The 26,716-nt window shown below is 39.2% G+C and overlaps 1 protein-coding gene across 7 annotated transcripts in view; it reads left to right on the forward strand.

Moving 5' to 3' along the window:
• RASAL2 (RAS protein activator like 2) overlaps positions 1–26,716 on the forward strand; it is a 392,645-nt gene that overhangs the window by 336,111 nt on the left and 29,818 nt on the right. For all 7 annotated transcript variants that reach the window (XM_013970360.2, XM_013970362.2, XM_018060638.1 and 4 more), the window contains 4 exons: positions 11,527–11,680; positions 15,093–15,191; positions 15,740–16,294; positions 18,441–18,585. In XM_013970360.2, coding sequence (XP_013825814.2) covers positions 11,527–11,680; positions 15,093–15,191; positions 15,740–16,294; positions 18,441–18,585 — 953 coding nt within the window. The remainder of the gene's footprint in view (positions 1–11,526; positions 11,681–15,092; positions 15,192–15,739; positions 16,295–18,440; positions 18,586–26,716) is intronic.

Genomic DNA, 26,716 nt, shown 5'->3' on the forward strand with positions numbered 1-26,716 from the left:
AGCTTACAATTCATTTAGTTAATCTATAGTTACTGTAAATAAAGGTCTTAACCCAGAGCCTATGGGTGTTCTCTTCAAATAGTAATCAAAACCGCATACTTACCCAAGCCAAACAAATTGTAGATAATGTGTCTGGTTTTGGAGAAGGAAGTATTATAAACTCCTTAGTTCTCTCTTCATCAGCTTACCTACCCGTGGTTTGAGGCACTCTACAGATCTGGGGCAATGGGAGACAGAAAGGTGGGGGAAGGGACTTAAACAGTAAATACTATCTTGCATGCATGTGTGGAAGTCTCTTCAGTCTTGTCTGACTCTTTGCAACCCTATGGACCATAGCCCGCCAGGTTCCTCTCCACGGCATTCTCCAGGCAAGAGTACTGAAGTGGGTTGCCATACCCTCCTTCAGGGGACCTTCCTGAGCGGGGGATCAAACCTGTGTCTATGTTTCCTGCATTGGCAGACGGGTTCTTAACCACTAGTGCAACCTGGGAAGCCCAAAACTATCTTAGCCTTCCATTATGCTCTCTGAGCCTGGCAGTTGTTTAACTCAACTCTTCTATCATGGGGTGCTTTGGGGAATTCTTCAGGAATACATCATCTCTGAGGAACTCTCACCTATGGTTTTTGTTTCTGTTTTTTTTTGTTGGTTTTTTATCCTAGATATTCATTTGCAACTCCTTCCACAGTTTTCTAGGTAGGAATTGCTGTTCTAGTTTCTACCCTTCCAGGTCTCTGGTCCACAGGAAATATCCACAAATTTTCTGCCCTGACAAACCTCCAAGATTGCAGCCTTATGTAAAAGTATCAACTTGGGCTCTGCTACCGAAAGTTAGCCATTTCCCATCCTCTAGATTTCCCAGGTAAAATCAAACCCCACTTTGTATGCATTCCCTACCTAAACCCCTTATGTGTGTTGGGGGGAGGCGGGTAGCTGGGAGGGGTGAGCCTCACAGCTTTCTCCAAAATTCTTCCTCAGAGAATCCTTTCCCTTCTCCATACTCACCACGTTTTATAGTCTTGTTCTAACCAAGAGGTTCAAGGTAATGGCATTTGTTCCAAAACTTTCCCTTTGTAAATTCTGCAGTTTGTCTGATACTTTACTTTGGCATGCAATATCTGTTTTATCTTGGAGTCTCAATTTGAAATTTCACTTTTAATATCTCATCACACATGCATATAATACTTTGATTAATCTACGATCTTCAGCATAAACTACAGGTAGGAATATGGCTCTGTCTGTTCCCTAACTCAGCATTATCACCTGCCACTCCTACCAGAAGTCTATCATTTACTTACTATACTGTTCATATGTCTCTACTTTTATTCTTGCTGCCCTCTCTGTCCTCCAAACCATTTCCTATTCCTACACCTTGTCCTTTGACAAGCTTACTTCTAATTCATACTGATGCAACAATACCCCAGTTAGGAGTCATATGCTCCCTAATTTCTTTCCTTTGTTCTTCCTATGCATCATCCTAAACTAAGCACCTACCCCAGCTACCCACGCGTGACCAAGTGTATACACATTATTACAGGACTGACTACTTTCTATTGAGTTTATCTTTCCATGTTTCTGCTTACCACGGCAAATGAATTCCACAAGTAGACACACGATCTTTGTATCCCCACCCTCTTTGTATCCCCACAATGCCTGTCCTATTACAGTACTTAATTTCTTGGCCTGAAACAAAAGGTAAGAATCCAAACAAATTCTAGATAATGAAGAATCTCCTTCAATATGGTGTACTTAGATAGAATGACAGCTTCTCAGAAATTATTGGATTTCAGGCCATTAATTAATCAATACAGTCTAGCTATAGATTAATTTCCCTTACCAGTGTTTACTGGTGTGGGCCAATTAAGGAGCCCTTAGTTTTGTGGGCTAAAATCCAACTGAAGTTTCTGATTATATCACAGTAGCATTTTAATTCACTTAGACCGCTTTATCTTAGTAGAAAAATGTTATTTCCATACGTTTATTCCTTCTGTCTTCATATTCTTCCAGCAAGGAATAATTCAAGAATAGCCACCCTAACCTCAGCCAGATGAGTAGTTTGTATAAAATGAACAAATGCATGTAATGCCACTGTGGAAAGCTGTGTTTGCAATGATAGTCCTATTTGTATGGTACTGTAGTTTATGACACATTTGTAAAAGCATAAATGATTGCATTTGATTCTCACAATAACTGTGGGAGGTATAGGACCAGAAATCATTATCTATATTTTACAAATGAGATAACTAGGCTTCAGAAAGAATAAGTTATTTGTTCCATGTCACATGGCCAGTGAGTGATTTGAGCAGGCATAAATACAGAGGGCTTTTGGCTCCAAGTTGATTGCCTTTTCCATTATACTCTTTGTTGCATGTGTTGATAGGAAACCTCACCTGCTGAGAAAATTATTGAGAAAGGAGGAAAAAAGGGACAAATCAGGCACACACGTACACACATGCACAAGCACACTCAAAACACCCTTAGATTGCCATGCAGTAATAATTAGTGAGTCATTATATTTTTACAATTTGGTAAAATGTAAAGCAAACACCCTAGTATGCTCCTGTCAACATTCTTTCCCTCCAAATCCAAGCGGAAAGAATGAAAAAAATAAAGCAGTAGAAGAAACTATAGGCTGGATTTCTTATGCTTTTAGGATGAAAGAATTTTTTCTAAGCATAAACTGGGGGAAATAATTAAACTACGGACAGAAAAAATACTAATTTAATTAATTTACAAATAGTATTTGCATATCAGTTAAATTCGACAATTAGAAAAATGGTCTAAGAACATGAAATAACATTTCATAATTTACAGAATAGAGAACTGAAGTTGATTGTATATTGATATACATTTAAAATGTGTTCAACCTCATCATTTAAAGAAATTCATACTAAAGCAATTAATGACATATCACTTTTTACCAGTTACACTGCCAAAGATATTTGAAATTCAGCCCTGTGTCATTTTGGTGGTGATAGCATATAGAAACATGCATTATTGGTGTGGATTTAAGTTGACACTATCTATTATGGAGGATAAAGTACCATTATCAAAACTTTAAATGTGTGTACCCTATGATCTAGCAGTTTCACGTTTGGAAGTTTAAACCATGAATACATGTACTTGTGCTTCAAAGTATATGTATTAAGATACTTTTTGAACCTGGGTTAATCACCAAAAAAGAAAAAAAATGTAAATGGTTGTCAATTATTGCTTAAAGTTCTATAAGCCCATATAAGGAAGTACAGAGTGATCATTAAAAAGAGGCAAGTTACAGCTGTATTTTCCAGTGTGGACAGAATTCCAGAATATACTCTTAAAAGAAAAAAGTATGGTAGAATTCCAGTTGTGTGTATATACATACACACACATATGTATATGTATACCAAATTGGTTGTCTGTACAAAAAATTTCTAGGAGGATCACAAAAAAGTCATTAATAGTATTTTCTCTAGGAGATTGAGGGTGGTACCATTATTTATATTTTTCACCTTCTTTCCTTCTGAGCTCTTGGAATGTATTACCAAGAGCATGTATTACTTTATTATTTATAGAGGAAAAAAATGATTAACTAGAGAAAACCTTCTTTAGTGCCATTTCAACCTCATTCCTCCTTGTAGCTTTTCCAAGTTGCCAGCCCTTCATCATCAGACTTCATGAGTTAGTCTTCACTTTCTCACATCCCATTCATTTCCTTAGCCCTCTGCAGTCTCATTTTTATCCTCATCATTTCACTGAAACTGCTCTGCCAAAGTCTCCAATTATCTCTCAGTTCATATACCCAGTGGCTACTATTAATATTTTAACACCCTCTGTATTGTGCAGTGATGGGCAGCCCATCCTTTGTAAGAGTTCTCTTCCCTGGGTTTTTATGATACTTGAGTCTCCTGGTTTCCTTCTGTCTTTCAGATTCTTCAGTCTCTTTCACTTTTGCAGATTTAAATGTTAGCATTTCTCAGGCCATTTTCTCAGGACCTTTTCTCAGTCTGCATATTGTCTTTCAGTATTCACACTGTCTTAGTCTGTTGAGGCTGCTATAATAAAACATCATAGGCTGGGTGGCTTATACTCAGCAGAAATTTATTTCTTATAGTTCTGGAGGCTGTGAAGTCCAAGATGAAGGTCCTGGCAGATTCAGTGTCTGGTAGGGACCTGCTTCCTGGTTCAAAAGCCTTTCTTTTTTAATGTGTCCTCAGACAGGGGAATGGGTGATAGATCTCTCTGGGGTCTATTTTATTAAGGCACTAATCCCCTTCATGGGCTTTCCTTGTGGCTCACCTGGTAAAGAATCTGCCTGCAATGCAGGAGACCTGGGTTCGATCCCTGGGTTGGGAAGATCTCCTGGAGAAGGGAAAAGCTACCCACTTCAGTATTCTGGCCTGGAGAATTCCATGGACTATGTAGTCCATGGGGTCACAAAGAGTCAGACACGATTGAGTGACTTCCACTTTCACTTTCACCCTTCATGAGGGTGCCCTGTCCAGGCCAGATCACCTCCCAAAGGTCACACTTCCTGAAACAGTCACATTGGAGGTTAGTAATTCAGCATAGATTGGGGGGAACACAGTCTGTAGCAAACATCCACTCACATAGGAACCTCAAACTTGTACTAAACTTGATTTTATTTCCACCCTTTCCTCCACCAGCATTGCCTCTCACTTCCCATCTCTGGAAAGGACTTTACCATTTTTCTACTGAGTGACTTAGCCTTGACTCTGCCACCTCACTAATGTCCCCAGGATTGCTGTCATTAAGGCCTGTTTACCTCCTAGTGAAGTGAGGTGAAAGTCGCTCAGTTGTGTCTAACTTTTTGTGACCCCATAGACTGTAGCCCACCAGGCTCCTTTGTCCATGGAATTTTCCAGGCCAGAATTCTGGAGTGGGAAGCCATTCCCTTCTCTAGGGCATCTTCCCAACCCAGGGATCGAACCCAGGTCTCCCACATAGCAGGCAAATTCTTTATCATCTGAGCCACCACGGAAGCCCAAGAATACCAGAATCGGTAGCCTATCCCTTTTCCAGCAGATCTTCCCAATCCAGGAGGCCAATCGGGGTCTCCTGCATTGCAGGCAGATTATTTACCAACTGAACTATCAGGGGAGCCCCGTGTCTGACTCTTAGCAACCCCATGGACTGCAGCCTACCAGGCTCCTCCATCCATGGGAGTTTCCAGGCAAGAGTACTAGAGTGGGATGCCATCGCCTTCTCCATTTACCTTCTAATTACCACCCAAATCCATTTACTTCTTTCACATTTCTGCTGTTCTAGTTCATGATCTTTACTCAGATTACTAGCATAATCTATGAGCCAGTCTCTAAGTCTTTCATTATTTCTCTCCCGTCTCTGTACCCCTTTCTCCTCTTTTTAACCAAAGTATACTTTGTTCAGATACACATTTGATGCTGTCATTCACCCTCCACCACTCACGACCTTTCTATGTTCATTCACTGGCTTTGTGATCAAACTGGAACACCCACGTTACTACTGGTCCCATCATAGTGTCTCTCAGGCCTCATTATTCCCCACACCTCTTCTCTCAGCCCCAGCACACATCCACCCTGGACCAGAGCCACTTAATTCTGCCTAATTAAGCAGAATTGAGCTGCTTAATTCTCCTCAACTCCTCAAACACCGCAGGTTTGTATTTTTCTTACAGGCTTTCTCACATGCTGACCATTCCCTCTCAGACTCTCAGGACCTCCACATCTGCATACAGCTAATTCCACTCCACCCTTAATTACCTAATGACTTTTAGCATTCCATCACATTACTTTTACCTCCATGAAACTTTCTTTGAATCCCCAGCTAAAGATCCAGGGCCCCTACTAAGTACCCACAGAGCCATTTTTGCATCTTTTTTCCTAGGTCTTATCACATGGTATAATGGCTTGTTAACTCACTAGATTATAAACTATGTGTGAGTGAAACAACCTTGCCTTTCTTTTTCACCATTGTTTACTTCCATCTGTACCTAGTATAGTGCCTGACGCGTAATATGCACCAAGCAACTATTGAATGAATAGATGGATTCAGACATGCATTCATTTATTCAACCGAATAATGGTTAAAACCAGTGGGAAAGCAAATAGGCATGAATTTAGGAACGATGAAGAAGTTAAGTGTCATTGAAATTCATCAATTTCTAAATTTTTTAATCCTCCTTTCACCCATACTTAAATTTTATGGTGACACTGAGACTGAAGTCTAAATTCAGGGAAGAATAGTTACTAATCTTTCCACTTACTCTTGAACCATTTAAATGTGTAATTGAATTCATTTGTGAGTGTGATTTAGTTTAGTTTCATTTTTTTAAAATTCAGTATTGTTTATATGGTTATATTGTTGTTTATATATACAGTTGTTACTGAATTTGTTCAGCAAGCACTAGTAGGTTTTATTCCATTTGCAATTTAAGAACAAAACAGGTGTATTCCGGTTTGGTACAGTTTCTGTAAGGAGATTTTCCCCTAGTGCCTGTCATTGAAGGCTGAGTGAGTTTTTGGCCCTTCAGAACATGTTTTAATGTCTATAATCTTGTCTTCATTCTGTGTTTACCTTCATTGCAAGTGTCTGTAACCCAGATAGGCTGAATGTTGTTTTTGACTGTGATGATAAATTTCCTTACCATGGGTTTATTTAAGTGAAAACTCAGGCTGACAAATATCCTTCTTCACCATTAGCAGCTAGGTTCATTAGACCATCCTGTCTAGAGGCTGAGATCAGAGAGAAGGAAGATCAGTAGTACATATTATGTTTCCGTAAATAGCTTTTTGTATGAGTGGTTGTGTGGTTGTTTTTTTTTTTTAAGCAAACATAAAAACCAGTGAGTAATATAAGCAGTAGGGACTGGCTTTAACTGCAGCAGGTAAATCAGCGCAGCTAGTGCTGTCAGAATCCTCAAAGAGGATGTTTTTTTAGCACACAAGCAGAACTCTGGTGAATGAGCTCTAATTTCTTCCTTTTTTTCATTTTTATTTTCTAAAATCCAGGTAGGGAAAGTTTTATAGTATAGGAAAGTATCTGCTCTTTCAAACGAAAAACATCAGTTGGATGGTTTCACAGATACCAGGTTGAAAAACAATGAAATCTGGGAAGGAAGTAAAGCTGTCTTTTCCCCAAAGTGAAAGCTCAGAACAACTTTTGAAAAACCGATTAGACCCTTTGTAAATTTATTGGTTAGAGTACTAGGATACCGAATTTTATTGATTTCTTCCTGGAAAATTTCCAGACAAGATAAAGTGCCTTAGGAACACACGCTGGTGAACACAAACATATATTTCTGTACCCAGTTTATGGCTGAGCTGTCTTTTCAAGAATTCAGTGAAGCAGTTTGGAATCATAACTGCCACACCAAGCAGAAATTCACCTGCCCTGGAGTACAGGATTTTGTGTGGCAATAAGCATTTATTTTTTCAGTTGTATTTTTAATTAAAAGTTTCCCACATTTGGAACTGAATCTGTTAACATGTGGCAGATTGAGCTAGCGCATCCAAGTACCACTGGCGCTTTGGGGAAAATATGCTTTTTAAAAAATTGGATGGTTGAGCTGGGAAAAATCCAGCTGTGTTTTACTTAACATTGCACTAATCAGAGTCTTTTGACTCCTTTTTTTTTTCCTTCTTCAGTAAATTCAATGGCATGCATGTTGGCTCTGCACCCCCCACGACTTTACTTTTGTCTTTTAAGACTGATTTTAGCTAGTGATGTGGGTTAAAGCAATATAATATTAATTCACTGTCTTGGGTGATAGAAAGCTACTCCTGCCTTGTAGTTTATCTCTTAAATAGGTCAGAAGTAGCAGGTAATTTTCATCAGCAAAGCAATTAGATTTTTAACCCTTACCTTTCATATCGCTAGAGCTCTGGGAGTTCACACAGAATTTGGTGTTATCTACTGACTGTAAACCAAAATGTAAAGGAGATCAAACCAGTCAATCCTAAAGGAAATCAGTCCTGAATATTCACTGGAAGAACTAATTCTAAAGCTGAAGTACCAATACTTTGGCCACCTGATGTGAAGAACTGACTCACTGGAAAAGACCCTGATGCTGGGAAAGATTGAAGGCAGGATGAGAAGAGGACCACAGAGGATGAGATGGTTGGATAGCCTCACCGACTCAATGGACATGAGTTTGAGCAAGCTCTGGGAGCTGGTGATAAAGAAGCCTGGCGTGCTGCAGTCCATGGGGTGGCAAAGAGTCAGACACAGCTGAGCAACTGAACTGACTGAAGGATATAGTGTTCCTTAATTAGAACTAAAATTGCTTGTGGGAAGCAGGTTCCCAGTTAAACCAAGAAATAGTCATATTTGAACCCTGAATTATTACATGATGTTTAGGATGATGGGAGGTGCAGGGGTCAGAAAGAGAACCAGTAATTAGTGAATTCACAATGTCCACTTTCAAGGCTAGTTTCCTTGATGAAGGCCATTGTCAGATTGGACTGAGAATTGTTTCAAATTCCCATCTTTCTCTCAATAAATCCACATTCTTTCCTTTAGAGAAGTAAACTATAGTGACAGTCAAAGCTGCTAAAACTCTAGTTAGCAGATCTAAGAAAAAATCAACTCATAGGAAGGTGCAGGAGGAGGTAAACATGACTTGGAGGAGACTGGGGATTGCTAGTGCTATTACATTTGCACAGATAATGCCTCCTCACCACTGCCATTCCCAGGCTGCCCGATCTTCCTGTTCACCATAATCCTGCTTCTCTGGGAATTACTTCTGTCTTCTCCAAGACACTTTCTTCCCAATACAGGAAGGGCTTGCTTATTTATTCAGTAGCAACGTCGAATGTTTAGCAGATGTAGTGTTCAATCCATTGGTGTCGGTGTGTATACACACACAAACATCCATAAATGCTGAACAATAAGAAGATCCTGAACAACCTGAAATTTCCATAACCAGGAGGAATTTTGAATTCTAATTCCAGGTGGCTTGGTTGTAATATCTGTTTATATCTGTATTTGAAAATTAAGCCTGAGTATCAGAGTGAAATTTGTTCAGCATTATAAATACAATGAATAAAAAATTTTTATCCACCCCTCTCTCTAAAAAGAAAGAACTATTTAATTCAGATAGGTTAATGAAAAACAGTACCTAGTAACATTAAACTAGGACAGCAAAGGAAATAGAATGGACGTGAGAGAAAGATTATACTTGCAAGGTGGAACGAGGGGAATACCCTTTAGTAGGGGGCTGGGGATTATCCAGAAACAAATCACTGCCTTGTTCTCTAGCAGAGTTAAGAGATTCTCCTTCACCCCCAGAATTGCCTCAGTTTTTTCCCTATAGCTTCTGACTCCAAAATTGTTCATGGGAGTGGGTGGGGCCCACTGTTCCATCCTTTCTGTCTTAAAATGGTCACATTTGCAGAGCATGCTCCTTGAGTCCTTCACACTGGCAGCTTCTCCCTGCTGCCTTGGGCTCTAATCTCCTTATAGGTGTGTAGCACCATGACAACAGGCCCAGCCTAGAGCCCAGGAACCTTGTTTATGTTACCTGAGGGGCTGGATGCAGCCTGAAGAAGAGAAGAAGAATATTACCTGTCCTGCAGCTGGTTTAGAAGATGACTCTGCGTTCCGTTTCATGTGTTTCTGTTCTGCTGCTATTGAAGACTCGAAGTTACACCTGGAAAACATTTATTCAAAGATGCTATCAGTAGCTGAAGGCAGCAGAGGAAGCCACCTTCTGTTGGTCCTTGTCTTCTAACCAGAGTTGTCTTCTGAGATGTAGCTCAGAAAAGTGGCTTCCTGTGCTGTGACATGTGGCGGCGCTATGATTTGGGGGTGCTCTCCAAGGTGGCTGTTCAGTTGCTTCACGTAGGTAGACATCTGTTTGATTTGAGATAATCTTATGTTTTAGAATATTTTCCTAGGGAGTTTAAAGAATAAAAGTGAGGCTTTTGTCGTACGTCTTATTTTGAATATGACTTCTTCATCTTTCCTGTTGAGAGGCTTACTCCCAGAGCGGGAGAGGCTTCTCCTCTCCAGGCAACTCCTCCTGGGAAAAAGGGGCTGGAATTGTTGTTTCATTTGTAATTAGGAACGGTTATAGTATCCTGTTGCCTCAACCAGGCTTCCCATGAAGCATACTGGGAAAGGTTGTATGGTAATTACATTAAAATTTGTTTTTGCGTTTAGTTATTTATAGTTGATATGCTATGTTGACAGTATATAACATGACATTGTGGAGCTATTAAACTGTTCTATTTTTAGGTACAAAACATGAGGTGGGTTTTGTGCAGACTTTATATTATCAGTGGTAAATGTAATTATTGACTCTTTGACCTTAAAAAGACTACTCAATATAACAACATATGTTTTGTGTGTGGAAAGAAGAATGGACTAAAATCCTAGTCTTAGGATGTTTTTTCCTGTATGTATGGAATTTGATTAAACAGTGTTGGAATGGAACCAGAAGGGAAAGAGCAGCCTTTAGTACTAGTTTCCTATATCTCATTACTTTATAATTTAACTGCAAGCTACTCTGACATTAAGTATTTCAGTTCCTTTTAATGTTAACATGGTTATTTCAAGGAAATGAATGAAGCTGCTTATTTAATGCACTTTACAAAAACAAATACCTTTCTACAAGACATTTCTTTTTATCTCTGTTACTAGGTACTTCTACTTAAAATCTATGTATTTAACTCTGAGTGTTTCAGTCAATAAATACTGTAATTACTGAGTAAAACTGCATAGCTATCCAGTTCTAGATTCAATAATATTGTGTTTAATATTGTTTGGCTTCAGGCAGTGAAGTACTAGCCTGTAGTGACAAGAGTCACAATTCCCCACATTCCATCTGGGGGACAAAACGAACCAGAGCCCCTGAATGGTGTTGACAAAGATCTCTTCTTCTAGATGGGAGTTGGAACATTTCTTTGGAGGGTGGGAAGTTTCTTCAAGGCATTTTACTGTTCATTCATATTTGTACAGTAAAGCATAAATAGAAACAAAAGCTTGCCAGAAAAGAATTCCATATTGAGATGAAAATCAGACCTTTTGAAAAGCAAGGTCTTGTGCTGAAAAGTTTGGCTTTGTTTCTGAGTATGTATATGTGTGTTTATTCTGCCAAAGCAGTGAAGATATAGCCACTACTATTTTGTTAGTGATAGTAGACAATAAAGCTATAGCATGGGGGGAAAAAAAGAAACCATTTGTCTTTAAATAAGACCTTTGCATAAAAAGAAATGCGTAAGTGAATGGTGTCTATTTCTCCATCTCCAGCACAGGAATGAGAATAAAAAACAATGTCTGTGGTGCAGCTTCCAGCTCCCTTGAGATTAGTAACATTATAGTACATTTTTGTGTTTTGTTGAAAAAAGAAAGTATGTATGTGCGCACACACATGAATATATATGTGGTTTCTTTGTGTCCCATGGATATGATCCTATCATCATTATTACAGATGTATTTTTTCTCTTTGGGGATTTATCCATTTGTTGTTAAACCTCCATTGCATTTGACCTTTATTTTCTTATTGGCCAAGTAGTTACACTACCATAAATATCTTTTTCTACTTTTAGGTCTCGTGGGCTACCTAAACTAAAAGAATCCCGTTCTCATGAATCTTTGCTGAGCCCATGCAGTGCCGTGGAATGTCTGGATCTTGGTAGAGGGGAGCCTGTATCAGTAAAGCCACTCCATAGCAGCATCCTTGGACAAGACTTCTGCTTTGAGGTAGGAAAGACTAGGAAAAACGAAGAGTAGTAAGACAGCAAAGAGATTTTCTATCCAATATTCTTGTGATTGCATTACTGTATTATTGATGATTTCATCATCTTAACTGGTTTTCAGTCACTGAAAATTACCTACTTACACAGGAAAAATTAGAAATCTGCTAATCTAATTATGTTGGTGGTATTGGAGAAGACTCCTGAGAGTCCCTTGGACTGCAAGGAGATCCAACCAGTCCATTCTGAAGGAGATCAGCCCTGGGTGTTAATTGGAAGGAATGATGCTAAAGCTGAAACTCCAGTACTTTGGCCACCTCATGCAAAGAGTTGACTCATTGGAAAAGACTCTGATGCTGGGAGGGATTAGGGGCAGGAGGAGAAGGGGACAACAGAGGATGAGATGGCTGGATGGCATCACTGACTCGATGGACATGAGTTTGAGTGAACTCCGCAAGTTGGTGATGGACAAGGAGGCCTGGTGTGCTGCGATTCATGGGGTCATAAAGAGTCAGACAGGACTGAGCGACTGAACTGAACTGAACTGAATTATGTTGGTGATTAAAGTTATTAATTATGGCTTCTCATTACTTTTGGCTTTGTCTGCTTTCAAAGTAAATGAATTCTTAGTACATTCTCAGCAGAGATCACAAGATTAATACTAAATTATTGTTAGTATTTTAATCTTTTGGTATTGAGAAAGATATCACACACAGTATGTTACTATTTTTCTTCTGAAAACCTAAGTCCCCAATTTTAATGATTCTTTGAGGGAAAAATACAAAAACCATAATTTTTTCTAACTAAAACCTGAGTGGTTCAAGATCCGGGATCATGTCCTCTTTATTTTTATAAGTTCCATGCACTTAGCTTGCTCTCTGGCACGTTGCATGTGCCTAATTTCTTCAGTGAACAAACTGCCCTTTACCAGAAAATTATCACTTTTTATAAGGTAACTTTCCCCTCCCAAACTTAATGTACACAATTGGCCATTTGCAAATTTAATTTCAAAACCATCTGTGTACTTGTGAGCATTATGATTTAATTAATTAGCACAGACTTACAAAATTACTAATGATGAGCCCTGTGTTAGATGTTGTAAAAGTTGAAAGATATCTGATACCTATCCTTGGGGACCTGCTCTGTCCCACAGAAATACAGTGCAAGCCATGTGTGTGATTTTAAATTTTATTAAACCCAAATGTTACCATTTCCAACATGTAGCTAAAATAAAATTATCAACTTTTCACCTTCTTTTTTTTAAACTAAGTCTTTAGAATCTGATGTGTGTTTTACACTTAACCGCACATCTCAGTTTGGACTAGTTGTTTTTCAGGTGCTCACTAGCCACCTGTTGTTAGTAGCTACCATATTAGACAGAATGTAACATCTGATCTAATTCACTGGTTTATAAACTGAGAGTAAGTTACTATGTGAGCCACGTTAGCAATTTGGACAGGTCATTTATTGGTGTTCTTTTCTATAAAAGTCTCTTAAAGTTTGCCATATTTGTGGAAATCAGTTCAACAGATTGTATGCCGAGACAGGTGGTAGGTGCTAGACATAGAGACAACATACTTCATTTTTAAAGGACATTGATAATAATATTCAAACTAACCTAATGACTGGAAATCAACAGACTGGTTGCCTAATAGAAGAGAAATGGGTTCCAGAGTAATTAATTCAACACTACTCAGTTCAGTTCAGTCGCTCAGTCGTGTCCGACTCTTTGCAACCCCATGAATCGCAGCACACCAGGCCTCCCTGTCCATCACTAACTCGCGGAGTTCACTCAGACTCACATCCATCGAGTCCGTGATGCCATCCAGCCATCTCATCCTGGGTCGTCCCCTTCTCCTCCTGCCCCCAATCCCTCCCAGCATCAGAGTCTTTTCCAATGAGTCAACTCTTTGCATGAGGTGGCCAAAGTACTGGAGTTTCAGCTTCAGCATCATTCCCTCCAAAGAAATCCCAGGGTTGATCTCCTTCAGAATGGACTGGTTGGATCTCCTTGCAGTCCAAGGGACTCTCAAGAGTCTTCTCCAACACCACAGTTCAAATGCATCAATTCTTCGGCCCTCAGCTTTCTTCACCATCCAACTCTCACATCCATACGTGACCACAGGAAAAACCATAACCTTGACTAGACGGACCTTAGTCGGCAAAGTAATGTCTCTGCTTTTGAATATGCCATCTAGGTTGGTCGTAACTTTTCTTCCAAGGAGTAAGCGTCTTTTAATTTCATGGCTGCAGTCACCATCTGCAGTGATTTTGGAGCCCAGAAAAATAAAGTCTGACACTGTTTCCACTGTTTCCCCATCTATTTCCCATGAAGGGATGGGACCAGATGCCATGATCTTTGTTTTCTGAATGTTGAGCTTTAAGCCAACTTTTTCACTCTCCTCTTTCACTTTCATCAAGAGGCTTTTTAGTTCTTCTTCACTTTCTGCCATAAGGGTGGTATCATCTGCATATCTGAGGTTATTATATTTCAACACTACTAACAAGGCTATGGTTTTTCCAGTAGTCAGGTATGGATGTGAGAGTTGGACTGTGAAGAAGGCTGAGCACTGAAGAATTGATGCTTTTGAACTGTGGCATTGGAGAAGACTCTTGAGAGTCCCTTGGACTGCAAGGAGGTCCAACCAGTCCATTCTGAAGGAGATCAACCCTGGGATTTCTTTGGAGGGAATGATGCTAAAGCTGAAACTCCAATACTTTGGCCACCTCATGCGAAGAGTTGACTCACTGGAAAAGACTTTGATGCTGGGAGGGTTAGGGGGCAGGAGGAGAAGGTGATGACTGAGGATGAGATGGCTGGATGGCATCACTAACTCGATGGATGCGAGTCTGAGTGAACTCTGGGAGTTGGTGATGGACAGGGAGGCCTGGCGTGCTACAATTCATGGGGTCACAAAGAGTCGGACACGACTGAGCGACTGAACTGAACTGAACTCTTTCCAATTTCATGTAGTAGCCTTCTGTAATATTATAATGTGAAGGCAGTCCCAAGAAATAAGCTGTTAGAGATCTTCTTCCCTTTTTAGTTATTTTTTTATTAACTCACTCAGAATTGAGGATATTTATTTGCAGGTAATTTTTAAAGGTATTAATTTAATTAGAGGTTTTCAGGTTTGTTCTTTCTAAACTGTAGGCCAGTTTTCGGTTCCTAAGCTGAATTCTCAGTGACCTTTGTCCTTACCTGGAGAGGAGTATAGACGCTAGCTAAGTAGATAACAAAGCAAAAAGTGAATGTAGGTGCACACATAGCTATCACAAAACCAGCAAATATAATTTTGGTTACAGTGTAGTATCATTTGGGTTCATAGCATATCCCTAACCTTTTGATACACACCTAGGAAGATAGAGCCCCCAAGCCCTAGGTTTCCTTTTCCTTATCTCTTATCTTTATGTTGAAGGTTACCTACTTAAGTGGAAGTAAATGCTTCAGTTGTAACTCTGCTTCAGAGAGAGATAAGTGGATGGAAAACCTTCGTAGGACAGTTCAACCAAATAAGGTAAGAGTGGCTTTGAATGTCCAAAAAACTGTATAACTCTATAAGCAGTAAGTTGATTGAAGGGAAATGCAGTAATATTAATAATACCTTAAATTTTACAGAATTTTTAAACACAAACATGTGTTTCATTATTTTGTGCTCAAAATGATCTTACTGCAGATAGTATCATGATTTTATCAGTGTGGATAAGAAGACTCAGAGAAGTTACTTGACTGAGACCCGAGTACAATACACAATAGAAATGGGACTAGAACACAGATTTCGTAATTGCTTACATACCTCTATCTTATTTGCAGAAAGCTAATCCAGTTGACATAAGACTGGCTATACGAGAATTTCCATTACGGGATGTTATTTCTTTAACCCAAGTGAAATAGAATGTTTGTGGCTCTCTAAGGGCTTGCTGTTATCTTGAATGATGAGATAGCAATCCCCTTCATTATTTTATGACTGCCCTTAATGAAATACATAGTATCACTTACTTTAAGAGGAAAATGTTGTCTTTCTGGGATTTTGGCTCTCAAACACAACTTTGTTACTTTTTATAGGACAATTGTAGACGAGCTGAAAATGTTCTCCGTTTATGGATTATTGAAGCCAAGGACCTTGCCCCTAAAAAGAAATATTTCTGTGAACTGTGCCTTGATGATACCCTCTTTGCTCGTACAACCAGCAAGACCAAAGCAGACAATATTTTCTGGGGTGAACATTTTGAGTTCTACAGCCTTCCACCTCTTCATAGCATCACAGTTCACATTTATAAAGATGTGGAAAAAAAGAAGAAAAAAGACAAGAATAATTATGTAGGGCTAGTCAACATCCCCACTGCCAGTGTGACTGGTCGCCAGTTTGTAGAAAAGTGGTACCCAGTGAGTACACCTACTCCCAACAAAGGAAAGACAGGAGGACCTTCTATTCGGATTAAATCACGTTTCCAAACCATCACCATTCTGCCTATGGAGCAATACAAAGAGTTTGCAGAATTTGTCACCAGCAACTATACCATGTTATGTTCTGTTCTTGAACCAGTGATCAGTGTGAGAAACAAAGAAGAACTAGCCTGTGCCTTAGTGCACATTCTGCAAAGCACGGGAAGGGCCAAGGTAGGTAGAAAGGGGGTTGCCTTGCCCAGAAGGGAACCTATTATGGGTTCTTAGATTCAGAAAAAGTGGAGATGATAAAATTAAAGAAGTAAAATGAAGAATCCAGCAAGTATTTATTTAAAGTTTATTTGCACGAAATATAGATAGTACCGTTAGCTCTTTATCGCCGAACAAAATAAATGGCAGGACTGGTCTAATAATCCCATTGTGTACAAGATTATTTCTGTTTAGTTCCAAAGTGTGTTGTGTGATTGTTTTATTCCATTCTATATTTTACATTAAGATTGACTGATGACTATATATATCACCTAGTCACAGAAGGAAGTATTCCTGAATCAGGTTGGTCACTAGCAAGAGTCTTCATGAGATTAATGTCTGAATTTAGAATTAAAATACCAAGGGATGTTATTGTTAGCTGTCTCATAATACCCTTACCTCAGTTCATCCTGGATAGAAGTAAAAATCTAGAAAGATAGAAAGAGAAATACACTAATTGTATGAAGAACACTAAACAATTGACAGAGTCCTTGATCAGCCTGAACTGTGGTAATTATCACCTCTGCGAGGCATGTTCACTTAACTAGGCTAAAGTCTGCATTATATTATATGCAAATTGATCATGGTAAAATTGTATTTTAGATCTAGAGGAGTTCACAGCTAGAATTATTTAGAACCGAACAATAATGTATTTTTAACATTTCTTGTTACATATCAGAATATATCAATATATTCAATATTTAGTTCCTTATTTAATTGCCTTCCTATTGATTGTCCTTTTAGTGGTTGAATTTATTAGTGATAATTTTGAGCTTTCTGGTTTTAAAAGAAATCATTGAAATTTTGAGTCTCATCTTTGAAATTATATGAATATGTTCTTTTTGTGCTTCATTTGCTTGAGGTTCGAGGATATATGTAGGATTTTTTAACAGCTTTATTGAGGTACAATTTATGTATTATAAACCAAATCCATTTAAAGGGAAAAATTCAATGAGTGTTGACAGTTTATGTACCATGGAAACCACAGCAGTCAAGATGCAGAGTGTTACCATCACCCCCAGGTTGCTTCCTGTCCCTGAGCATAAGAGTTTTAGTAGTGATTCCTAAGTCTACAACTCTTTTACCCTGATGAAAAAAATCCCAGGGTGAACCTCATTAATATTAAAATGCTTAATTTTAAAATAAATCAGCATATTCCCTCTGTTTTTTATTTTGGACACTTTGAAATATCCAGTAAATATATACTATTCAAAATATATGACATTATCAGATTTCACATTGAATAATGAACACTTAAGACTGTTGAGAAATGAAGCAGCTATTTCTTAAGGGCTTCATTTCTCCTTATGCCTTCCTTCACTATGGATGAGTAGAGGGATGGATGAATGGATGGCTGGAGATATGTACATACATAATTCACATAGCAAATGAGTTTAGATGTTTAGTTTAAGAAATTTCATGTTGATACTATGGACCAATTTGTAACTATTTTATACTGAACACCTAATATGTGTCAGAAACTGTTAAATGCTGAAATATAGAGGTGAACAAAAATAGACACTGTCTTTGGTCTCATGGGGCTCACAGTCTCTGGGGAAAACAGATATTAGTAAAATAATTACAGAAATGTGTGATTACAGTGGGAAGTGCACATTTGTAAAAAGATGCATGGTGCCACAAGAATGTGGATTAAGGGGTCCTGACTAACGGAGTTCGAGGCAGTGTTGGTCAGACAAGGCTTCACTGAGGAAACGAGGCGCAAACTAAAATCCAAAGGATCCAAGGAATTAACTCCATAGAAATGGAGGCGGAGCAAGGGTGGGAGTGAAGCAGCAGTAAGAACAGCATTTGCAAAACCCTCTGTGGTGAACAGACAACGTTGTGTGTTAGAGGCTTGCAGGCCACGTGCAGGATGATAGTGCTTATCCGATGCAATGAAAAAACCTTTGAAGGAATTTTTAACGTAAGGTTGGTAAGTTGGTAACACTTCAAGTTTTATGCTGGCTGACCTTTTCCCTTCAAATGAATCTGGTAGATTTAGTTTTAAAGCAGCATTCCCAGGATGTCTGACATTTCATCAGTCTCTCCTAACATGTAGTATTTATTCACATTCAGTTGCTTTCTGCCTGATTGAACATTATTCTACCAGGATTTTCTGACGGACTTGGTGATGTCTGAGGTGGATCGTTGTGGAGAACATGATGTCTTGATCTTCAGAGAGAACACCATCGCCACCAAATCCATTGAGGAATACCTCAAGTTAGTGGGACAACAGTATCTTCACGATGCACTGGGTATGGAGAAGGAAAACATCTCTATTCTTTATCTTTTGATTTTTAGGTTATTTCACCCTCACGAATCAACCAACTGGAACTCAAATTCTGAACGTTATTTAGTTCCAACTGATTAAAGTGTTAAAATTGGAGTTTCAGTTGTAGGAAGTGTCTGCAATACTCATCAGGGGAGGAATAGAAGATCTGTTTCTTATACCATGTACCATGAGAAAGCTCATGAGCACAGGCAGCTACCCCCATGCCCTCAAGTTCCTGAGATTCTGAGACATACAGTGATGTTAGTAATGAGATGTTATATCTAGTTGATCTGTTTCCTCTGAAGTCTTGGGTATTTACATCATGATATATTGGGTTGGCCAAAAGGTTCATGTGGGTTTTTCCATACCATCTTATGGAAAAATGACAACAGACTTTTTGGCCAACCCAATAAATACATTACCTAAGTTTTGAAAGTGTTAACATTTGTTATTGTGCATCAGTTCAGTCGGTTCAGTTCAGTCGCTCAGTCGTGTCCGACTCTTTGCAACGCCATGAATTGCAGCACGCCAGGCCTCCCTGTCCATCACCAACTCCCGGAGTTCACTCAGATTCACGTCCATCGAGTCCCGAGTCCGTGATGCCATCCAGCCATCTCATCCTTGGTCGTCCTCTTCTCCTCCTGCCTCCAATCCCTCACATAATCAGAGTCTTTTCCAGTGAGTCAACGCTTCGCATCAGGTGGCCAAAGTACTGGAGCTTCAGCTTTAGCATCATTCCTTCCAAAGAAATCCCAGGGCTGATCTCCTTCAGAATGGACTGGTTGGATCTCCTTGCAGTCCAAGGGACTCTCAAGAGTCTTCTCCAACACCACAGTTCAAATGCATCAATTCTTTGGCGCTCAGCCTTCTTCACAGTCCAACTCTCACATCCATACATGACCACAGGAAAAACCATAGCCTTGACTAGACGGACCTTAGTCAGCAAAGTAATGTCTCTGCTTTTGAATATACTATCTAGGTTGGTCATAACTTTTCTCCCAAGAAGTAAGCGTCTTTTAATTTCATGGCTGCAGTCACCATCTACAGTGATTTGGGAGCCCAAAAAAATAAAGTCCAACACTGTTTCCCCATCTATTTCCCATGAAGTGATGGGACCAGATGCCATGATCTTCATTTTCTGAATGTTGAGCTTTAAGCCAACTTTTTCACTCTCCTCTTTCACTTTCATCAAGAGGCTTTTTAGTTCCTCTTGGTGTCATCTGCATATCTGAGGTAATTGGTATTTCTCCCAGCAGTCGTGATTCCAGCTTGTGTTTCCTCCAGTCCAGCATTTCTCATGATGTACTCTGCAGAGAAGTTAAATAAGCAGGGTAACAATATACAACCCTGACTTACTCCTTTTCCTATTTGGAACCAGTCTGTTGTTCCATGTCCAGTTCTAACTGTTGCTTCCTGACCTGCATACAGATTTCTCAAGAGGCAGGTTAGGTGGTCTGGTATTCCCATCTCTCAGAATTTTCCACAGTTTATTGTGATCCACACAGTCAAAGGCTTTGGCATAGTCAATGAAGCAGAAATAGATGTTTTTCTGGAACTCTCTTGCTTTTTCGATGATCCAGCAGATGTTGGCAATTTGATCTCTTGTTCCTCTGCCTTTTCTAAAACCAGCTTGAACATCTGGAAGTTCACGGTTCACGTATTGCTGAAGCCTGGCTTGGAGAATTTTGAGCATTACTTTACTAGCGTGTGAGATGAGTGCAATTGTGCGTTAGTTTGAGCATTCTTTGGCATTGCCTTTCTTTGGAATTGGAATGAAAACTGACCTTTTCCAGTCCTGTGGCCATTGCTGAGTTTTCCAAACTTGCTGGCATATCTCGTGTAGCACTTTCACAGCATCATCTTTCAGGATTTGAAATAGCTCAGCTGGAATTCCATCACCTCCACTAGCTTTGTTCGTAGTGATGCTTTCTAAGGCCCACTTGACTTCACTTTCCAAGATGTCTGGCTCTAGATTAGTGATCACATCATCATCATTATCTGGGTCGTGAAGATCTTTTTTGTACAGTTCTTCCGTGTATTCTTGCCACCTCTTCTTAATATCTTCTGCTTCTGTTAGGTCCATACCATTTCTGTCCTTTATCGAGCCCATCTTTGCATGAAATGTTCCCTTGGTATCTCTAATTTTCTTGAAGAGGTCTCTAGTCTTTCCCATTCTGTTCTTTTCCTCTATTTCTTTGCATTGATCGCTGAAGAAGGCTTTCTTATCTCTTCTTGCTATTCTTTGGAACTCTGCATTCAGATGCTTATATCTTTCCTTTTCTCCTTTGCTTTTCACCTCTCTTCTTTTCACAGCTATTTGTAAGGCCTCCCCAGACAGCCATTTTGCTTTTTTGCATTTCTTTTCCATGGGGATGGTCTTGATACCTGTCTCCTGTACAATGTCACAAACCTCATTCCATAGTTCATCAGGCACTCTATCTATCAGATCTAGGCCCTTAAATCTATTTCTCACTTCCACTTTAAGGGATTTGATTTAGGTCATACCTGAATGGTCTAGCGGTTTTCCCTATTTTCTTCAATTTCAGTCTGAATTTGGTAATAAGGAGTTCATGATCTGAGCCACAGTCAGCTCCCTGTCTTGTTTTTGTTGACTGTATAGAGCTTCTCCATCTCTGGCTGCAAAGAATATAATTAATCTGATTTCGGTGTTCAGCATCTGGTGATGTCCATGTGTAGAGTCTTCTCTTGTGTTGTTGGAAGAGGGTGTTTGCTATGACCAGTGCATTTTCTTGGCAAAACTCTATTAGTCTTTGCACTGCTTCATTCTGCATTCCAAGGCCAAATTTACCTGTTATTCCAGGTGTTTCTTGACTTCCTACTTTTGCATTCCAGTCCCCTATAATGAAAAGGACATCTTTTCTGGGTGTTAGTTCTAAAAGGTCTTGTAGGTCTTCATAAAACTGTTCAACTTCAGTTTCTTCAGCGTTATTGTTTGGGGCATAGACTTGGATAACTGTGATATTGAATGGTTTGCCTTGGAGACGAACAGAGATCATTCTGTCGTTTTTGAGATTGCATCCAAGTACTGCATTTCGGACTCTTTTGTTGACCATGATGGCTACTCCATTTCTTCTGAGGGATTCCTGCCCACAGTAGTAGATATAATGGTCATCTGAGTTAAATTCAGCCATTTTAGTTTGCTGATAATGCATCAGCAACGGAGAAAGTCCTGCCAGTTCCCACGACTCCCAGTTTCTGCCTTCAAGACCTATAGAATTTTTCATGACAACTAAGTTTTCTCCAATCAGTAGTTCTTCCTGACTGGGTCACCCACTTACAGCTCCATGTTTGGTCATAAACTTCAGGTGTTACCACTAGAGTAAGGCACTGTGCTTGGCACTTCAATGTACATTATGATAAAGCAGGCATGAGTTCCTTAAAGAACACTGTCATTATCTTATTGTCCCCAGTGCTTCACACAGAATGTAGAACAGCACTGTCCTAAAGAAACTTAATGTGACTCACATAATTTATACTTTCTAGTAGTCACAGTATTAAAAAGAAGCAAGAGAAACAGGTAAATTTAATTCCAATAACATTTTATTCAAACCAGTATATCCAAATATTATTTAATATATCATCAATATAAGAATTAAGAACAAAATACTTTACTTTTTTCATGCTTTTTGAAATTATGTGTATTTTGTCTACATTTATTGCATGGTCAGTTATGCAGTAGCCACATTTCAAGTGCTCAATAGTCACATGTGACTGTCAAGAGTAGACAGGTGTGTGTTGAAGGCAAGAAATAAGACTGAATGAGGTAATCACCAGTGAAGTAATAGGACTTGGCAACTCTTCAGTTTGTGGGAATGGGGCAGGGTGTGGTAGGGGAGGAGGTCAAATATTACAGTGAATTTGGGGCCTTTGCAAGTGACAAGAAAGATGATGAGATTCTTAACAGAGAACATAAAAGGAGTACGCTCGAAAGAATGAGAAATGATATTTCACTTCACATGTATTTAACTTGAAGTTCAAGTGGGAAGTCCCGGGGGTTCTAGGTAGGACACCCCAAGACTTCTGTCTAGCTGGCTGGTGGAAGTTTAGGACTAAGTTACCCATGTGGGAGGAAATCAGTGAAACTACCAGATTACAGGAGGAAGAGAATAGGGCCAAAGACAGATGCTACAGTGTTCCTGGCTTACGGTGTAGAAGGAAGCAGAGGAATGAGAGAAGGGGTCGGAGATAGAGGGAGTGTGCATGCCCATGCCAAGAACAAAGAAGAAGAAGGAAAAGAGTCTTAGACACCAAGAGGAAAACAGCATTGAGAGAGTCAGAGATTAAGGAAGGTAAAGATTCACAGAGAAACATGGCTGTGGGTTTTGCTCATTAGTGATGCCTGGGATTGTTCTCAGGAGCCAGGTCACAGGAGGTGAAAAGTGCATGACTGCTTGAGAAACAGCAGGTAAACACTGTGTTGGACTGTGAGTGCTGGACTCACTGTAGTAGCAGTCAGTTCCTACTCTGGAGAAGTAAATTTTTTCTTCTCCTGCTTCCTATCTTCATTTTTTTTTTTTAAGTTATATGCTTTAGTTTAAGATCTAATGGGAATTTAGAAGAATGGCAAAAATGGACTTTCATTGACATTAGGAAAGGTACAGAATCAGTCTTACATAAAAAGCTTATTACAGTCATATCATGAATTATATATAATAGTTTGCTTTAATGATTTGCACCACCTTATAAAAAGCAATAATGATGCATCTCAAACAGTATTCTCTATTCTGGGGAGATAAAGAGGTAGATATTTGTTGACCATCTACTGCTTAAAAATCAAATATTCATATGCCACCATTCAATGTACTAACCAGGATTTCCAAATGAAATAATTCCTGAAGTGAAAAGGAGAGACAAGTCCTTTGATAGAACAGTTAATAATTAAATATCTGATTGGCTCATTGAGGTATGAAAATTCAGTGAGCAGGGGAAGAAATTCACGTAACCCCACAAAGATCTCTATTATCATTTTTGTAACCCAAGAGCAAGGGCCAGGGTGGTAAAAATGACTGCTGCTTCCAAGACACGAGCAAAATTAATTAGTAAGCTTCTTCAGTACAGAGATGCTGCTGTCTTCTCTCCATCTAACTCCCCATATTTCTAGTTAGCCTTTTAATCCTAAATTCTTGATAGCTAATTTTTCTCCTGTATTTTATTTTTTTATGACAAATTCTGTTTTGAAAACAGTTTATAGAATATGTCTTAGCACCAGTGTAAATTAAGACTTATTTTATATGGTTCAAATAGTAATAAGTGATTTTCCAAAAGTAACCCTGAAGAAGTGCAAAAATTTCAGTTCCCTTAGAAAGATTGTTTTTTTCATCATAGGATACTGTACTTGCTACAACAGGTGCCTCTAATCATACAATTAAATAAGACTTCATGGTAAGTTTTAAATAAAAAGACTTCACAGTGAAGTCTTAGTAAAACCAAAAAATCACATTAATAAGTACAGCTGAGCACTCTGAATAATTCAGGTCTTACTGTATTTCATACACTTTGGGCAAAAAAAAAAAAAAATAGATGTTATTTGCAGACTGCCTGAAGAATGCTTAGAGAAAACTGAGTTAAAAGTTGCCAATCAAATTAAAGAATATCTGCCTGCTTTTTAGCCAGTGTTCATTTATCTTGATTAAGAACATTAGTGTTGGTAGCATAGACTCTGCCTCAGTTAGACTTAAATCTTTCATCCATTAACCCCTTTTACTTTTCTAATTGAAATCAGATTTCGTGTTGATGTCCTGTGACACACAGGAAACACCATCTTCTGTGACATACAGAAAAGGCTCTAAAATGGCCTGATTTTCACCATTGATGGTGGAGGCAAATTTCCTTTTAACAATAATATGTCCGTACCTATTGGCTTATTTCGACACATGAAATTTGGGTGCTAGATAGTAATGAGATAATGAAACATTACAGAATGTTGTAGAAAGAAAGTGAAAGTGAAGTCGCTCAGTCGTGTCTGACTCTTTGCGACCCCGTGGACTGTAGCCCACCAGGCTCCTCTGTCCATGGGATTCTCCAGGCAAGAATACTGGAGTGGGTTGCCATTTCCTTCTCCAAGGGATCTTCCCAACCCAGGGATCGAACCCAGGTCTCCTGCATTGCAGGCAGACGCTTTAACCTCTGACAAACTCAAATTTAAACATTTAAACACCCTTCCTCTTTGTCCCTAATTGTCCCGTTCCACCCCACCCCCTACCCTGCCCTACCCTGGAAGGCCAGAGAGTAGACCTGAAAGGATTAAATCTGTCTCAATAATTTGTGATCAGCTAAACAGCCTCTAGGTGCAGAGCTATAAAAGTTCACTTTTCAGTGTGGTACTTTCCACACTATCAGACACATAGGTTATAGTTTCAAAAGTGAAAAGAGTTTTCTCAATTTCAGAGGATTTTAAATATAATCAGGTAAAAGGAAAAAAACTTTAGACAATCAATTTACTTCCAGACCCTTGAGTTATTTATTTGGTTCTTTTTTTGAAGGAAAAGAGAAAAAGACTCTCAAAATTCACAAGTTATTATTAGTATTATTTCCCCAGAATAGGTACAGCTCATTAAGCTGAATATTAATGACACAAATTTAGAGGCAGATTGATTTTTACATCAAGTATTTGACATTGATGACTTAGTTTTAAATTCCAGTACTCTTTAAACGAGGTGAAATCTGTGGGCGCACAGAGCCTCTCAGGTGACACTGAGAACGTGTTCAGTAGAAATCTCGTGAGAGCTGGTAAACAATTTAAAAGCCTTTTTACTAACTTTGGTTTTTTTCACTTGATGAAAAGTTATTTTAAAACTACAAAGTGTGTACATAACATTTACTGTGGGGGCCCCTACTAAGTACCCAGGCACCATATTAGACACTTTTCATGCCCTGTTCCTCACCATAGCTCCAGCAGATTGGAGTTCTTAACACTATTTTCCAAATAAGACACCCGAAACTCAGACCAGTTAAGTAAATTTTCAGGCCGCCCACAGTTGGTTAAGTGATGAGTCCAGGATTTGACCCTAGGTCTGTCTGGTTGCACAGCCTTTAATTTTTCTCTGCACCGCTTTCTTTTCTGTGCATCATTTAAATTTCTGTCCTCCAAGCATTTTACTTCCAAATAATCACTTCTCATCCTCTTATCACAGCTATTTTTTTTAATCTTTCATTTACCTTAGTACTAGCCATTTTGATAGAAAATACTCTTTGTTATTGCTTCTGCTTCTTAATTTTTTTGTAGAAATTACTGTTCACTTCCATGATATCTATTAGTAACTAGCCTGAACTTCAGTTACTATGAGCAGATTTGGAAGGAGCTTTGAAAGATCTACTCCTTTTTCATAAAGACGTATTAAAAAAAAAAAGAAAACCATACTACCATCTCTGACAACTATTTTTTGAGCTCCTGCAATGCTTTAGGGGAGAAGGCAATGGCGACCCACTCCAGTACTCTTGCCTGGAGAATCCCATGGACGGAGGAGCCTGGTAGGCTGCAGTCCATGGGGTCACGAAGAGTCGGACATGACTGAGCGACTTCACTTTCATTTTTCACTTCCACACATTGAAGAAGGAAATGGCAATCCACTCCAGTGTTCTTGCCTGGAGAATCCCAGGGATGGAGGAGCCTGGTGGGCTGCCGTCTATGGGGTTGCACAGATTCGGACACGACTGAAGCGACTTAACAGCAGCAGCAGCAGCAATGCTTTGGGAGCTATTTCATAGGCTTGGGATTTGAACTTGAATAGAACCCAGTCCCTGATCTTCAGTGGTATTCATCCTGAAGATGAGACAAGTGTATGAACAAGTAAGCACAAAATAGCACGAAGCATAGAACAGAACAAGGTACGGTTCATAAAGGAGGATAAACAGATTAGGTAAAGAATTGCTCTTTCAGGAAATACTGGGCATATCTCTACAAAGGATAAGATGTATGAACAGGGCATCTAAACTAAATTTATTTGGAAAAACATCCAAATTATATAAAGAGATGCTGTGCTGTGTGCTATGTTGAATTACTCTCCCCGTTAGGAGAGATGGACCTCGAAACCCTTACTTGAATCTGAGCTTGGCACTCAGTTTGGCACCAGTATTAGCCCTTAAAAGCATAG

Source organism: Capra hircus, chromosome 16, assembly GCF_001704415.2.
Source record: "Capra hircus breed San Clemente chromosome 16, ASM170441v1, whole genome shotgun sequence".
Taxonomy (NCBI): Eukaryota; Metazoa; Chordata; class Mammalia; order Artiodactyla; family Bovidae; genus Capra; species Capra hircus.